A 17,103-nucleotide genomic window follows, 5' to 3' on the forward strand; every position below is an offset into this window, starting at 1 on the left:
GATGTTTGCACATTCAAGAGTAGGTAAATCGGGGAATAGCTTATGGCAAAATCCTGATCCTGTCAGTCAAGGACCATTCTCAGTGTCATTTCAACGCAAAGAGGTTTCTAAGCAGTGTTGCCACAGTTACGCTTGACTTACCATAATTAATTGTTTTTAAGAAAAAGAATGAGTCTTGTGGACTGCATTTATCATCAAATACATTTTAAAATACAATATAAAATAAAGGCAGTCTTTTTACTTGACACATTTCTAATGGCAAAACTTAACATATAAGGTCAATTTTAGAATATCGCAAATAAATTTGGAGACCTCTTTTAGTCACACAATCTTTGGGGATTTTCTCTTTAAATGCAGACTGATATGATCCATGATTTTTTTGGGGGGGACAAAGTATTATTGAAACATGTTCAGAAACAAAGTCATTCAATGCATGTGCCAAAAACAGCATCAATTGTTGAACGATAGACTTAATTGATTGTTGTGGTGTTATTTGTTACACTGCACACAACTGCAACTGTTAAATTCTTTTGCTTTAAATGAAAGATTAGCCTCCTCTTTCTATTCCTAAAGTGGATCCCAAAGAATCTAACACAAGTGTGAGAAACATTTAACGTAAGTACATTTTTTATTGATCATCCAACTGAGCTCCAACAACCATAAAACACTTTTATGTATGTGGTACGCTTCTGTTCTCATGATGCTGGCTTCTTGTTGCTCCAACAAAATACTGCATTTGCTATACAGCTGGAGTAGGCACTGCAATGAATGAGGGGGGAAAAAAAAACGAGACAATTAGAATGTTACAGAAGTTGGACTTTACCCCAAACTGAAGTGAACTCACCGTCTTTCTTTGGTATTTGAGTATCAGATGATCTGCAGGTAGAGAAAGAGAAAATAAAAGACATGAGTGCATTGGTCTTTGGGGTTTGCAGGGTCATGCAGAGGCAGCACAGGATCAGGCGCATCCATTGTCAGGAGTTCAGACTGTGACAAGGTCTGGAAGAAAGGGGCATTTATTTAGTCCATACTGTAGTTTGTCCAACAGAATCTTTTTTTTTTTAAACTCTTGTGTTTTCAAACAGGCGACATGCGATAAATTTAGGCGTCACACTATCCTCCTGACTACCAGGGAAAAAAAATTGTCCAATCACATTTATTTTGAAATTCCCCAATCAATGTGAAGTAATTGGACTACTCCAAAAGAATTTTTTGAAATTCCACTACATTTAAACACTTGAATACTAGGCTCAAATACACTTAAAACAACTCAAACAACACTTTAACGTGTTCATAAGAGTCTTATAAATAAAATGTCAACAGCATTTCAAGACAAAATGTGTTTGATAAAAAGTATTACCTTTCCTCTTCCCATAAAAAGTGCTTGCACTGAGGGAAACCATTTTCTTACTTTTTCTAACCCCTACAAATCTGGTAACACTGAATGTCCTCTTTAGAGTAACAAAAGGAGTTAATGCAATTGGATGCACTGGGTGGGAGATATTTAGGTTCACAAATGTCCTCTACAGAGGACAAATTTGAACTACTTGTAGTCAGGAGGCTATACCAACACATGACGAGTGACCATTCTAAAAATTGTTCCAGAACTCGATCATGTCTTGGGGAGCGTGTGTTTTTTATTGAGGAATGATGCAGTCTAGTATCCTTTGGTTGGTCCGCTGCTTCAAAAGGTTAAATTCATACAACATGCACAGGCGCAGCATCCACTAAACACGTCTTACTTGGATGAGGATTTTACACATTTAGTGCATTTGTTACCTGTTTGGGGAATGATACATTGGTTACTAATATATCAGTGTGTACACTCACCGTTCACTATGTCATGCACACACGCACACACACACACACACACACACACACACACACACACACACACACACACACACACACACACACACACACACACACACACACACACACACACACACACACACACACACAATCTAAAGAGATCCAATCCAAGGGTGGTATTGAAAATTCAGTCTTTGCAAAGTTAACCATAAATGTATGGTGGAAGTACCATAAAGGTATTTTCACAAATAATCAAGTGCCAATAAGTAGTCAGCTGTAAATAAATAATATTGTGACTCTGTGTTTTAAACTGCTGTTTCCCAACATTTGTTGAGCCAAGGCACACATTTGATCCCCCTAAAAAAATAAATCTCACAGTATACTACCACATAAAAATGTCACAAATGTATGCTCTATGAATGGCAACGCATGAATATATTGGTTAGTTGCATATTCTGTCATCTAGTGGAAGAGTATTTCATTGTTGCCTGTCACTATTCATTATTGGTTGGCATATAGAGAAATCAACAAATATAATTTGTAGTAAATAAATAGCAATTAAATGAAATTGCAAAGTTTTGTGCAGCAGACGCTATGATCTCTCACCGCACATGAATGTGCCATGGCATAGTGCTTGGGAATCGCTGGTCTATCCTGATTTGATGTGAAATGTTTTGCTAGCTTTCCAGGGGGCCCTAGTGAGCATTTTTTAAAAACTTTATCGCACACATTTTCATCAGGGTACACATGCTAGAAAAATTGGCACGTGAGAGCACCCACAAGCCAAATAACAGTGATTCCAAATTGCTCCAGTAAAAAGAAAATAGGTAACAAAAACAATGCAGTTCACATAAGCTATTCAAACCCAGGCCAAATTTCTTGTCGAAGTGAATTTTTATCTTGTGAATTGGCAAAACATGGTACTGACATTATGTATAAACTGAGCATTATATTTGTAAAGTCATCAATTCTTTAGATCTCAATAGACTCTGTGTGTGGACCTAATAAAGAGTCCAGTGAGCGTACTACAGTGAAGGTATAAAAGAAGTAAAAACGTACTTAAGGCTATCAAAATGCCAGCCACAAACATGACAATGGCAAGGACAAGCCCTGTGGTCCTCAACGTCTCTTCATCTATTAGGAAACACAATCTGATAAACTTAAGGTAGATATTATGCATACACTTTTATCAGGCATATCTCTTACCATATTCAAAGTCGTTATGGTCTGGAACCGTTGCTTCTGTATGTAAAGAAACAAACATTGTGAAGAGTGAATGCAGACCTCCTGTACCCCCCCCCCCCAATGCTTTTCTCAGCAGAAAAGATGCATAGCAAAGAAAGGTGGAGCAGCAGAATCCACCACAAACACCACCAGTTTTTTTATTTACTTGCCTGTATTTTTCTGATTGATTGATTGGCATCTTAAGCCAAGCAGCATGCTATCCAATTGGTATGCATGTTTCACATTTCATTTTAAATGCATTGCACTTATAATCTCTTTCAAGGCAAATGCAACTATAACATTTCCTAATGACACACACACACAGTAGTAGTGTTGGAAAGTATAGCAGTCATGATTAAAAATGCATGGCGGATCCATTTTCTGAGTAGCTAATTCAAGCTTTAATTAATATTATGAAGAAAATAAGCAAAGCAGCAGTTATGTGAGCCAACTTTTTGACCATGTTCTGATTATATAAAATGAACTGACCTGTGGTGCCCATGGTTTCAGCGCACAAATGCTGAAGATTTCCTCCAAATGAATAGACGTGCGGACTACGGATGGGTGGAAACGCACTGAGCAGTCAAAAGCATCGCTCGCCTTCAAGTAAGCCCCCTGGTGGCGGCAGTTGAAAATTGCACTTGTCTGCTGCAACATACGGAAGCTATTTGAGCGTTTACTTGATATGCTTGATATCCATCTTAAAGTCCATGTACGCTTTTTGTCTTCACTAATACGTCAATTCAGCACACTGTTAGAAGGATTGTCTTGAAAACCCCCCAGAAAAAAAACCAACCCGCTCCAAAAAAGCAACAGCAAAAAACAGCCACAATTTGAAAACATCTGCAATGGAGGTTAATGGTGAGGCAAAACTGCGTTCTACTAATGAGGCTCTTAATGTTAACTAGTCGTATTTTATGTCACCTGTAGTAGGTCAAGTCAAGTCCAACTTTGTCAAAGCAAAAAAAAAAAAAAAGTATGCAGTTTTCAACTTGTGCAGTGTTAGATTACTAATTTGGAGTTATCCTGTAAGTATGCCAAAATTGTCCTCCTATTGAGAAAAAAAAAACCTCATACTAGTTTATAAACCAACTCACTCAGTGTTTCCCATTGATTTTATGATACTCCTAGTGAAGCAACACTACAAGTGTAGTGTGGGCACGCCATTGTACAAGTGCGAATTTATTTATTTTCTCATGAAACTGCTACTTGAGATGAGGTTTTGCTGAGTTTGATTGGCAAGAGTGCAGTGCAGCCTCTGCCTGTAATCTGTAAGGAAACGTTGAAACCTTTTACCCCCGCAGATGCCCAAATTCGCAGGAAATCATTGTTTAGCAGCAATTGCCGCAGAGGCGGATGAAATGAGATGCAATTTTGCAGATAACCACTCTGTAGACGGCCACTTTGCACCACACAAATCACTCACGTTCATGGCGGCGACCGAGCCAAATGCAACGTCAGCACAAGAGTGCGGCAGTGGGCTGCCTCCTGGCCCGCAACACATGGGCAGATCGCCAAAAATATCGTGGCGTGCATGAAATATAAAACATGGGAACCTTTTTTGTCTGAAATTCTATGAGGCCATGTTGTTTTGCATCAATGCCATTGTCCATCAATCTACAAAATTTGACTGCTCTGTTGCACCACAATGACAACATAAAGAGCATGTAAGAAAGAACAAAACAAATGAAAATGAAGCAAGTTTTCAAATTGAATTCTTTATTATTGAAAAGATTGTCTTCAGCCGATAAGAAAAGAACATCTGCTGGCATCAAGTAGTAATGCTTGGTAACTGCAAAGAAATGAGGTAGAAGAGGAGTGGTAAAGGAAACTCATTTACCTTCAACAGCAAGTACTGTACAATTAGGTTAGGTTGTTCAGAGCTGTAGTTGGTCAAGTAAGGCCCAGAGTGCCATTCTTTAATTTGCTTTACCGGGAAATTATTTAATCAGTCCTGTCATTTTTGGTGCATTCATTTGCCCCTTTTCCCCCTTAAAACTGTCGAGTTAAAATCAATGTATTCTTTTTTTCATGAATTTATCTCATTAAAAAATTAATTGATTGACTTGCTGATATAATACAATCAATACACTATACCAAAAAAAAAAACATCATTAAAATGAAATTACCAGTATTGGTAAATAGCCTAAAAATTATTCCAGCTATTTTGTTAGTAAGACTAACTGTATTATGTATTTATCTCTTTAATTGGTTAGATGACAGATTATAAAAAATACAGTGAAATTTGGAAAATAAAGTTATATTTACATCTTCAACTAAACAGTTTCTATTTTTTGATTTGTTAATTATAAACAACCGCCAAATTGGTGAATCCTTATTTTAACATTTACGATTTTGTATATTTTTCATTTACTTGTTCTGAAAATGTTGTACTGATTTATTGCAAACAAAGATTTAACAATTCTGTGTTCAATAATTGGTTGTAAGTTAAAAGGGGGGAATTATGTTATTCATAAAATACAATAAACAATTTTCCATATTTTGTGTATCTCAAAGAAAATATAAAGTATTATATTGAAACATTTTTTTTGAAAAATGACCAAAATCATTGGTTAGTTTTAAAACTCAAATCTGGAACTGAAGCACAAGTGTTTTCCCATCCCTGGTTTTGAGGTACTGACCAGTTGATCTTTGTCTTTGCGATTATGCTGTTACCAAAAAAAAAGAAAGAAAGAAAGTTTGATTATTTTGTTGACAACACACAAACAAACAAAAACATATATACAACAACAAAAAAACAGCATAACTATATTTACCTCTTGGAACACCTGATTCCATATCTGGATTTCGTGACCTGGCCACAATTAATAAATAGTTAAAATAGTCCAGAATAGGCACAACTCACAACAAACCTGCACACTGCACACAATGGATAGTTGGCATGTAGATTTATTGACTCACCTTGACTTGTCACTCTTTTTACACACACATTTTCGACCTGTTTATGAGGAGGGAAAAAAATTTGGTTACCGGTACAAAAAAAAAAAGTCCAAAAATGTCGCTATGACACGCTTAAATTTTCTATTCTTCGTAACACCCCCAGGGGGTAGAGCAATAACAGCAATTCTCAACCACCGTCTGGAAAGTTTGAAAACAGGCAGAATGGGGATGAAACTAATAACCTCAATTTGATTATAAGGAGTAGGATGTCAAATTGTAGTGGGTTTATTTTGAAAAGTAACTGATGAGGCCTTGATTTATTCACTTTAGAATAATAGACTGTATTTTATTCTTGTCGCCGCACTAGCTGGAAAGGTTGATGTGGGAAATCCCAAAGCAGGCTTGTGACCTACATGTTGTCAGGGTAAAGCATCTTGAAAGACAGCGCCAATCCTTTTTTCTTCTTTCTTCATCCACTGAGAGGCGCCAGCGGTGTCTTTCGCTGGCAGGAAGTCTCTCAGGGCTCTTTTTTTTTTTAAAGAGCCAAACAGTAAACTTGCACAGCACTGCTCTCCTTTATGTTCTGTTTTTATGCACTGTCTTTATGATTTGTCAGTGTTTCTGGCTGTTTTTTAAGAATGATGTTTCTCCAATGCCAACCTCATCGTGAATAACTGAGAAACCCTGTCGCCCTCCTCTACTCAACTTCATAAACCGTGAAAAACAAGTGTGACTAAAAAAATATTTACGACATGCTAATTGAATTTCGGCAGTAATGTGTCACCGTTTTGCAGAGTGAGTCACTTTTTAAATGAATACATTTGACAAACCGAGAAACTTTGTTTCCAATTATGGAATGTGACTGTGATTAGGCTGGGACGACATTAGTGGGAGAGGCAGCTATTATATTTGATTTATTTTATTACATGTATATGGTATGTATGATAAAACCCCACCCACTTTTACAAATTCCTCTATTTGCTGAAAAATGTACGTGCATTTTCATAATCTATCTGCAATGCCCTAGGATGCCACAAGATGGCGACAATGTAATGGCTAAACAGGCAGTCATTTATCTGTGTCAAGGAAGTATGATGAAGTAAAATCTCAAATCTTCATCTGCCGGGGAGGATCGGAGTTCAGCCTGGGTTGAAAGCAGAAGTTATGGAGAACGTTCGCTTCGGGTGAATGTTTTTGTCCTGCTGAACGATGCCACCATTTTTTTTTTCCAAAAATGAAATAATCTGTAACCCATTTCATTTTAAGTTTAAGAAATTATAGTCTTTGTGTTATGTTTATGTTTTAAACTATTAAGAAAGGAAATTCTTTAATTTGTCTTTTTTTTTTGGCAATGTAGGGGCATCAATTACTTGCATGATTTCGGCAGTCAAGGCGGGACTCAGTCCATAGCTCACACAAATAGAAGAGGGTTTAATATTTTTTTCCAATTCCAAAAATAGCAAGCAACCAGTTAAGGGCGTACCCCCCCGCACCCCCCCACACACACACGCACTCGCCCAAAGTCAGCTGGAGAAAAGGGCCTTTTCCAAACTTCAAAACGTGTTCTTGAGATTAGCAATGACTTTTCCCAGAGGGACGAGCTTTTTTCTTTTTTTCCTACGTCAAATGCGTGCTGCCCGTTATCCGGTAGATAAAGTATTTAACCAAGAGAAGCAACGAGAACGCCATCCACAGGCTGTGTTTGTTCTTGTGTGTTGCTTATGGGTTTTTTGGTATATGCTGTCCGAGTGCTGCCTGGTGGGAGGAAAGTTTGAGCAAAGAGGAGTCTAGTGATAAGGTACGACCGGTATGAGAGCGGGTGTGTGAGAGCTGATATTAGACTACCCTCCCTTCATGATATGAGCGCACAGATGTGTTGTAAATACTCACTGACGATGAGGGCGATGCCTAGGAGGAACAGCACGACAGCAAAAACCAGGCCACCGATCCTCAGCGTTTCATAGTCTGTCAAAATTCCAATATTAAATTGCAGGGATACAGATTGGTCGATTATGGACACACATTAAATGAAATATGTCATTCAAGGCTGTCAGTTGAAAAAGAAAATCCTAAATTCAACTGCAATTACATTTAGTAATAGCTGCTGCTTTGCCTCGCAACAAAGTTCAAATGGGCTGAGTAGTTAATTCTTTAATGTCCGTGTTTAAACAAGACAATTACAGGACCGAGATGTTTATTTCCCAAGGGAAGAAAGGAGGTGTCGCTTTGGGGAAAGGCGTTGAATTATTCAAGTGGACAAAGCTACGAGTGACATGGCGTCTATGAGAGCAGGGACCACAATTTGATCAGCTTCTTAACAGCAAAGAGATAAAAGTAAGTCGGCAGCAACAATTTCAATGTCTATTTTATTGTATTCAATTGATCAGTGGTTACTAATAGTAACGAAAAACATGACATGATATATCGATAAAACACCACTGCTCAAAATGTATTACGGCAAAAATATGAGTTCACGTGCTCAGTAGTTTGATGGTGGGGTAATCAGTGGTATGGAAATAACTCATGTCAACAGGTGCAACTGGAAATCTCCATTCAGGCGGTGAAAAACACTTTTGCTGTCTTAAAAGAGGCGGCCCAATAAATCATTACAGCTCTCAACAGGGTTTATCCAGTTTACATTATTAATAAATTTAAAACACAGTTATGGAAAATGTTAACTTTCCGTGCTGATATTGTGTGGACAAAAAAAAGATCCAATTTCAAGAGAAAATCCACAGCTCGTGTGGAAATATGGAAATGCGAAGTGTGAGATGCCATACTCTGACTTTGCAGATGTTTCCTTTCAGAGATTTGTAAGACTTGCTCACTTACCATATTCAAAAGCGCTGTCGTAGTCTGCTTGAAGAAAACAGAGAGAGGAAAGATTTGAGTGACTGATTGACATACTTAATTTCTGCCTTGGCGGTACCAGAATGTGAACTCAGACGAAACGCACCTTTTTTGCTGTCTGCGGCTGAAATTGTGAAGACAAAAAGTAGACAAACATCATTAAAGAGCAGAAGGTATACAAAGCATCTCAAAGTATTGTGATTATGAATTCTTTTGCCAGTTGTCTACAATCTAATTGATTTGAATGCTCGTTTTCAGCTGCCGTTCTGATGTGCCTAACTCTAACCCCTGAACCCAACCTATAAAGCCTAACACTAACCTCTAACTCTCGCCTGTATCCATAACCCGTAACCCTAACTCCCTAACCCCTAACCTAACCAAAACCCCCAACCTTAACCCTAAGCCTACTTAACACAACACCCTAACTCTAAACACTCGCCCTAAGCATAACAAAAACCCAAACCCTAACCTATAACCCTCAACCCCTAAACCTAACCCAAACGTAACCCCTAACCCTAACCCAGGTGTCTGCAACCTTTTACACTCAAATAGCAATTTCGACCCGGTTTCCACGGAAAAGATAACAGTGGGAGCCGCAAAGACTTTTTGACATCCGAAATGACGATGCTAGCCAAATATATATACATATAAATAAAATACACTATTCACTTGTAAAATAGTGTGTTGCTTATAAAATCTTAATGAATGACTCTTTCATATGTTGACCATCAGTGAACGGCTTCCCATATCCCATATATATATATATACACACTGTATATATAAAAATAAAATTGTCTTTATACGTTTGACCTATCTGCTAACACGTCCTGGGCTCGCAAACATCTCTGAAGTAGGCGAATGCGGATCACCAAAATTGCACAGGGTCTGAAGAAAGAAATTCTGGTGTCGGGAGGCAAAATAACAAGGCCAGAGTGTAGCCCAACACTGTATTTTCCTAACAGCACAACACTAGCTGGTCACCATTACAGAACTTCCTTTTTCATCTCAACAGTATTTTTATAGCAACACTGCCACCTAGTGTACAGTCAAAAAAAAACAAGTGATACGCGTTTTTGAGACAAACATCATAAACTTCAATCGGACACTTGTAATTTCTTTTTCCAAGCCACGCAGAGCCCCAACATAAGGATGAAACTAGCCGCATACGGGTCCAGAGCCACGAGTTGCTGACCCCTGCCGTAACCCTAATGCTAACTCTAACCCTTAACCCGAACCCCCGAAACATAACCCCAACCCTAATTCAATCCCAACCCTAACCTATCCTCCATTTATATGTCTTCCTCAGCATTTCTTAGCCCCCCCCCCCAAAATAAAAAATAAATAAATAAAACAAAGAAAAAAAGAAAGCCTTCACTAGAGGAATGTTCAAATACGGAGTTTAAAAGTCATGTAGATGTGTGTGCAATGAACAATTCTTAACAATCGTGAGTATCGGCGTATCTGCCTAACATCAAGCAGAACGAATGACATGCAGGAAGAGAACACATGTACAATCAGGAGAAGGAAAAACCCAGCAGCAGCCAAAAGACTTCATTGTTCAAACAAAGGACACATGAATATGACTTTAAACGGTACTTCCTTCACTGTGAAAAAAAAATATGAACATGGAAATTTGGGTGACAAAGTCATGCAAATCGTTTCAGAATCGTTTCAAACAAGCAGCGCATGACAGGCAAGTCTGGCAAGAGTATCAAAAGGGCCTTGTGACCACCAATGGGAGAGACTCTGTACATAAATGAATGTTTCAGAGACAAAGGTTTCATCGAAAATACTGTACTCCATAAATCATCCTCACCGAGAGCAGAAGTCAACCAGGAGACAAATGCCACAATCAGCAAAAGATCCATTGTAGCTGGTGAGGAGAAAAAACAAGCGTTAATGAAGGTGACTTTATTTCTAGTTAGGGTTAATTTTTGAGTGAAATTTCAAGATGAACCCATGACGCGCTATAACTTTTCCAGGTGAACTTCAATTGACCTCAAAATCTTTTGTATGCACATGTCCGACTGCTCAATGTTTCAGTCCTTTTTTTGCACAGCTAGCAGTTACTGTATTCAACAAAGAGAATGCATGAACTGCTTCTTTCGTGAGACCATAATAAGTAAATTACATGGCTTGTAAGTATAGACGGATGCTGGGGGAAAAAAACTCCACCTAATTCACATTTTATAGTCCAATTTGAGTCTAATCTATATTTTGTTCCCTACACTTGAGTCCAGAGTCAATCAACAACAAAGGGAAGGTTTCAAACAAATTTTGGTAGTTGTGGTGAGCACACAAGAACCCAATGTGAACCAATTGATAAATTAAACAATCATTTTAGCATGTTGTTTTGTTTTCTCTGGACAAAGAATTTGAAGTGGACAAAAGCAAGATTTCACTTTCAAGCTATGGCCAGAGTTATCAGACTACATTGTCTAAAACAGTCAACAGTCAAATGCAGAGACACTATCATGAAGAAACTTCCACATCCCCCACGGGTGTGACTCCCATGCTGTCGTGTGAAAGTCAAAAGGTAAGAGGAGCTGCATAGATGGATGCAGAGGTGCTATCTTCTGATAAGCAGCACATAGTTGCTGGGTGAAGGTGTTGACGTGGTTGCACAGGGTTTTTGTGTGTCCATGTCCCGCATACACACAGTGTAGAGTGCGAGGTGCTGTATCCACAGATAAAAATGCTTTATTTGGGTAAGCGGTTCAGATAATGGATAGATGTCTAGATGGGCTCTCTCCCCAACGCCCCGCTTCCATAGTAGCAGTCCCTTGCCTTGCTCTTCAATGATTCAGAGTAAGGACATTTGTGAGTAAATTGAGATAGCAGTATTTAAGTTTACATAGTGGCTTTTGTTTCTATTACATTTGTTGTTTCTATTACATTTTACAAAAGTGAGATATGCTTTGGCTCTGTTAAAGTTGCAAAACACTGCCTTAGAGCGATGCACTTTTGAATTCTGCAGTCAACACCTCCTGATTGGGACAGCACAGGATCTATTTAAGGCAACTCACATCCTCTGTGGTCCAAGATCTCCGGTGTTGAGTTGCATTTGCTATTTGGTGAGAGGGTTTGACTGTTGCGTTTGTTGACCTGAACCCACAGCCACCATTTCATCGACATCATTATCTAGCAGTGTATTGTTGTTTGAAAGCTCACAAAAATATGTTTGCTTACCGGCTCCACGGCTATACACTGAGAAGTGTATCTCCAGCTGCGTGCAGATGAATGACAATTTAAAAGACTTCAGGCCTAAAAAGACCCTTGGCGGGAAGCATGCACAACCACAAGAATCCCAAAATATGTAAAGAAATCACACCGATTTGGAAACATAAACCCTGGCATTTGTGAATATTGTCCACTGCAAAGGATAAAGTTTATGTAAGGAGAGTCAATGCTTTCCTCCCTGCCACAAGCCTTCTTAAACACTGCTGAGATTTCAAGCATGGAGTGGAGAGAAATGAACACTTCATCCGTGGAAAATGGGATTAACAAAAACCTGCCAATCAACTTTAATCAAACAAGCGCAAGATGAGTTATACCAATAAGCATCGGTCCAATAATTGAATGAAAGGGATTTAATAGAAGTCTAAAAGCAACACTTTCGAATAAATTATCTCGGATTATAATAAAACAGGATTAACAATGGAGGAAGGGCGGGGGTAATTGGAAAACGCACCAGTGTCAACCATAAACAAATCGTTGTCGGAGTTCACGTTCTCGCAAAATAACGCGATACCCACCGATGAGTTCATTCTTGGTTTCTCACTGTTGAACGCAACAGCATATAAATGAGTACCAATGAACTTCACAAAATGAAATAAAGAAAAAGAAAAAGAAAGGGATAAATCGTAACAAATAAATGGAAGAAAGAAATGGGCACACTTGTATTATTCATTTGCGAGAGTAAAGCGGCTTGTGGTCATTAAATAGTCACATGCTGCCGTGGGCATTTGGATGAAAGTCGGGGGCTGCAACTGCAGACGACAAAAATAGGTCTAGGTCAAATTGAACAAACGTGAGTTGACTGAAATATTTTCTAAGTGTAGATATGACAGGTCAATGCGTTTCAGGCAATACGCAAATACATCGATCTAGACAACTCAAAAACGACAACTTACCACGTTTAAAACCGCAAATGTTACCTCCACCCAACTTAGGTGTACCTCCTTTACTTTAAAAAGTTTTCCTTCAGCAGCAAGTTCCCGACAAAAAAAAGATGGAATCCGCTATGATGTTTCAAAGAAAAAAAAAATTACATCTGATTTACGAGGAATTGCAGAACTCTTTTTACTGCGTGTCTTGTTTGGTCCACTGAGGAATGAAGGAGGGGGAGGGGGCGGGCGGTGGTGTGAAGTTACTCTCAGTCTGGCGTGCAAATGCAATCCAACCAACCGTAGGACAATTCATTAGGGACACCAAGAACCATGCCCAGCTCTGATTGAAACAGACTAGTGTTTCATCAAGTATTTATTGAGCATTTTATCGCAACATTGATCGATTTTCTTATCAGAATGTTATTTAGTCAGGATGTGTTTTGTTTTTCTCATGTACGAAAGCACAAAAACACCTTCTACAGTAGGCCTACTTGTCACCATTTGGGTTGTGGGTGAGCTGGAGCCTACCCCCACTGCACACAAACAAACCATTCATACTTAGATTCACACCTGTGGGCAATCATGCTTGTTTTTGGCGGAATGTTGGAGAAAGCCATGTAGTACCCGAAGAAAACACATACAAGCACAGTGAAAACAAACTCCACACATGAAGACCGTAGCTGAGATTTGAACCGTTGAAGACTTGCTTATCACTTAGTTGCTGTCACCTTGTTCAAGAAATAGGCCTACTGCTCTAAATTTTGATATTTGATACATGTTGTGACTTGCGAGTACAGGAAGTATGTCCTTGAGGTGGATTCAAGATAAGATACAAAGATCTCAAATTAGACTTGCACAGTGGTGTCATGTGAATGTGTTAGTGTTTCACCAAAACAAAAGCAGATAATGACAGCAGATTGTTGTGCGCTCTATGGTCTCTATTGGTGGCTAGCTATGTTCTCAAGGTCTCCTCCACACCAAACTGACACATTCTCTCCTGTGGGACGAGCAAATAAAGAGCTGGCTGGACAAACTGTAGAATATGACTCAGTATATAGTTGAGTCAGGGTTATTGATTGGAGCCTAAATAAAGTAGAGGTAAAAAAAACCCCCTCCTCTGAATCGTTTGATGGGTGTGAAAAGGATTGCAATGATTTCCCATGGCCTTCACAGTCAACAGCACTTAAGCCAATGAAACATCTATCGGACATGTATACACTGGCATGACTGACAAGCCATTCACTCATTTAATTTTTTTTTTTTTTTTTTGAAGAGAGGTGTTCAATTGATATACAGTATATAGAGGAGTTTCAAAGAAACCTTCAGGCTTTTCATCCTTCAAACCTTCAACATTTTATTTGACAGCTGTCCATTCACACAGTAGCCTCAACATGAAGTGCAAAGAATTCCAATACACGAGATGCCTTTACAAAGATAATACCTGATTTAGCTACACGAGGGAGGCAGAATCCCTTTCACATGATGCAGTGCAATTCTACACCACTACCAATTAGTACTGTACACCAAAAAAAAACCCCATAATAGTGATTAAAAACTGGACATCGTCTTCCGGTACAGATCTTGTCATGGGCCACACGTACCAAACCAAATTGTGGATTGTGGCAGGTTATGTGATATTACACTTATGCTTGTAAACCTCTTGTTATGCTTTGTTATTGTCTTTTGGGATGATGTCTTTTGTTTTACTCATACCAAGATATCACATTGATGAGAAACTGTAGTAAAAACCACATAAATTTGACTCCTACACGGGAAGCACAGATGGAGGCACAGAAAGACAGCTGACATTTTATTATTATTGGCTAAAAAAAGTGGTGGTGGTGGGGGTCAGGAAATACGCTATCACGTATTTATCAAAAAAGATGAGCGAGTGACAGCAGCACCAGGCTTGCGCTAGAGACAATGGAACATTCTTCTCCACTAGATGGAGATGTTAGTTAAGAAAGTGAGGCTGAAATGAGGGGCAATATAAGGAACATACTGTCTCGCCAGTGATTAATGTTAACTATGACTCCACTTTTTAAAATTTAAAAATAATGCGTGATTAGGACCAACATCCAACACCAGCAGCAAAACAAAACGCTTTTCTATCCATTCTCTCATTCAGTTTACCAATTTGACAAGATATTTATGACACGTTTTCATATGGTCAGGCGAAGAGGTTATGTAAAAGCAAAGTCTCCATATATTTTTCTGCTGTTTGTTTTGTGTCCAGTTTTGGAAGAAAGGGACACATTAAAACGGCAATTCTTTGTGGTATGGACTTTGGGCGAAAAGACGCAATTTGGGGTGAGAGCTTGAATGAATATTGTCCCCAGATGAGTCTTAAATGTCCTTGGATGACAAGCAGTGATTGGATTGCAAGCTTGGTAGCTTTTGATGGCTATGCCTTGTCAGCCTCACCTGCTTTTTAATCAGTAATTACCATGGGGGATTCTCTGGTATTTCTTAATTAAATTGGACCAAATGCAATTAAAAACCACACACCCTATTCCTTTAAAAAAGCTCTGTGGAGTTTAGTTCTCGCTGTTAAGAGCTTAAGCGGCTGAATGGTCATAGCACTGTCCCATTGTTTCCTGATCTGCACTTGATTATGCCAATGGTCAAATTAAGTTACCCTTTGCATAATGAAGCCGGGTTCATAGGGTAAAAGAAGGTCAGATTTTAACTGTAGTCCAAGTGGTAATGTTGTTACTGCAGATCAGGCTTGACTAAACTGCGAGCATACCAGATTGATACTTCTGAAATAACACATTTGCTCAAATGAATCTTATGATAAATATTAGTACGGTAGTGATATTTGAGTTTTAGCTATTTTTTTAGGGGGGTTGGTGGGGGGGGGGGGTCATTGCGTTTGAGCTTTTAGCCACAAATTTGGCTGGTGGAGAAAGTAATAAAGCTTAATTGAACATTTTGATGGGGGAGAACAGGTGTGTTCTGTATTCATGACTCAGTGTGTGGTCGATTAATTTTGCTTGAGATACAGTAAGCCTAAGGCCAGTGAGAAATGGAGACTGGAGTATAACAACATCAACACCCAGAACTAAGCATACAGTCAGTCACATGCTCAGACAATGTTAGTATGGGTGTTCATTTTTGCCATTTATTCTCAAGTGTCCTCAAAAGTTATGACCTCGCGCTGACAAAACTGCTTGACCAGTAAACAACCAGCAGCAGTCAACAACAATATAGGCGACTACCAGCAATTGTCTTGTCCCTAGAAGAGGTGTGTCAAACATTCCAGGACTAATGTCAGGAAAAATGCATTTTAAATCCAAACAACCAACCCCTTCAAAGTTATCCTTTCCCAGCCTTCCCTCACACGCCTTCACACACTCATGGAGAGGAATTCTTGGAGGATTCTCCACATCTCTGTCATCATAGCCAACTCAGTCGTCTATATCATCAAACCTTTGATGACCCCCTTTCAATTTGGGAAAAGGGTGTGCGAGGTGGTGGTGGGGTGTTATTAGACAGAGACCGGTCAGGTGAGTCGGGACGTTACTCAAGCATGGCGATGTTTTTCTCAGCCAAGAACTGTCAGATTCTCAAGGCATTGTGAATTGGTACGTTGTCATGAAGAAGCCATGAGTTGCCCTTCCACAACTCTCTCCTCTTTTACAAACAGCAAACACAGCAGGATCTTTTGGTGTACACGCTGGTTTATTGTCTGGCCCACATTGGAAGGGTCAACTCATTTTCTATTTATGGGTATGAAATATACAGGTGTATGTTGTGAATAACGTCGTGCGTAAATGCTCTCAATACAGCTTTAACAGTCAGACCCCCCCATTTGTCAACATTCCACTGTAGTGTAAAAAAGGTTGAATGCACAGACTGCAAATATGAGATAAATGCCTTATTCTTGTAACTGGTGTCCTTGGATAAAGCTAAACTAACCCACTGACGGTCGGAGCTTCTCATTGCGCAAATCGATGCATGAGGCGACACTGTGACAATATCTTCAAGGGAAAAAAGGTACCGGTACTTTACATGAACGCAACCCATTAACATGGTATTAATCCTTAATGTCACCCTGCAAACCTCCTCAAAGGCTGACTTGTTGAATAGACTGTCTGATTCGGCTGCAACCAAACTCATTATGCACACAAACCACAAACACATCCTATTCAGTGTTAGGGCAGTGGAGGAAAATAAGAGGCCAATGCCATTACACACACAACCA

The 17,103-nt window shown here is 39.1% G+C and overlaps 1 protein-coding gene and 1 long non-coding RNA gene across 3 annotated transcripts; both read right to left on the reverse strand.

Moving 5' to 3' along the window:
- Window positions 1-628: 628 nt before the first annotated feature.
- Window positions 629-3,553, reverse strand: LOC147203603 (uncharacterized). The gene is made up of 5 exons (XR_015101193.1): window positions 3,526-3,553; window positions 3,019-3,054; window positions 2,872-2,946; window positions 845-876; window positions 629-759 (listed from the first exon to the last, which is right to left on the reverse strand). It is a non-coding gene; the product is annotated as an uncharacterized LOC147203603 (long non-coding RNA).
- A 1,185-nt stretch (window positions 3,554-4,738) lies between these two features.
- Window positions 4,739-13,109, reverse strand: LOC147203604 (phospholemman-like). 2 transcript variants are annotated; one of them, XM_086112832.1, is made up of 10 exons: window positions 12,921-13,109; window positions 11,977-12,013; window positions 10,604-10,660; window positions 8,894-8,911; window positions 8,770-8,793; window positions 7,828-7,902; window positions 5,959-5,995; window positions 5,814-5,851; window positions 5,679-5,705; window positions 4,739-4,828 (listed from the first exon to the last, which is right to left on the reverse strand). In XM_086112832.1, exons 3-9 carry the CDS (start codon window positions 10,653-10,655, stop codon window positions 5,701-5,703), a joined length of 249 nt encoding a protein of 82 aa, XP_085968958.1. In that variant the 5' UTR covers window positions 10,656-10,660; window positions 11,977-12,013; window positions 12,921-13,109; the 3' UTR covers window positions 4,739-4,828; window positions 5,679-5,700. The 2 variants fall into 2 exon arrangements, with proteins under 2 accessions (XP_085968958.1, XP_085968956.1); XM_086112830.1 differs by lacking the exon at window positions 11,977-12,013 and having other exon boundaries at window positions 12,921-13,105.
- Window positions 13,110-17,103: the final 3,994 nt, after the last annotated feature.

This window comes from Hippocampus guttulatus, chromosome 6 (genome assembly GCF_054856545.1).
Source record: "Hippocampus guttulatus isolate MCC_2025c chromosome 6, RoL_Hgut_1.0, whole genome shotgun sequence".
Lineage (NCBI taxonomy): Eukaryota > Metazoa > Chordata > Actinopteri > Syngnathiformes > Syngnathidae > Hippocampus > Hippocampus guttulatus.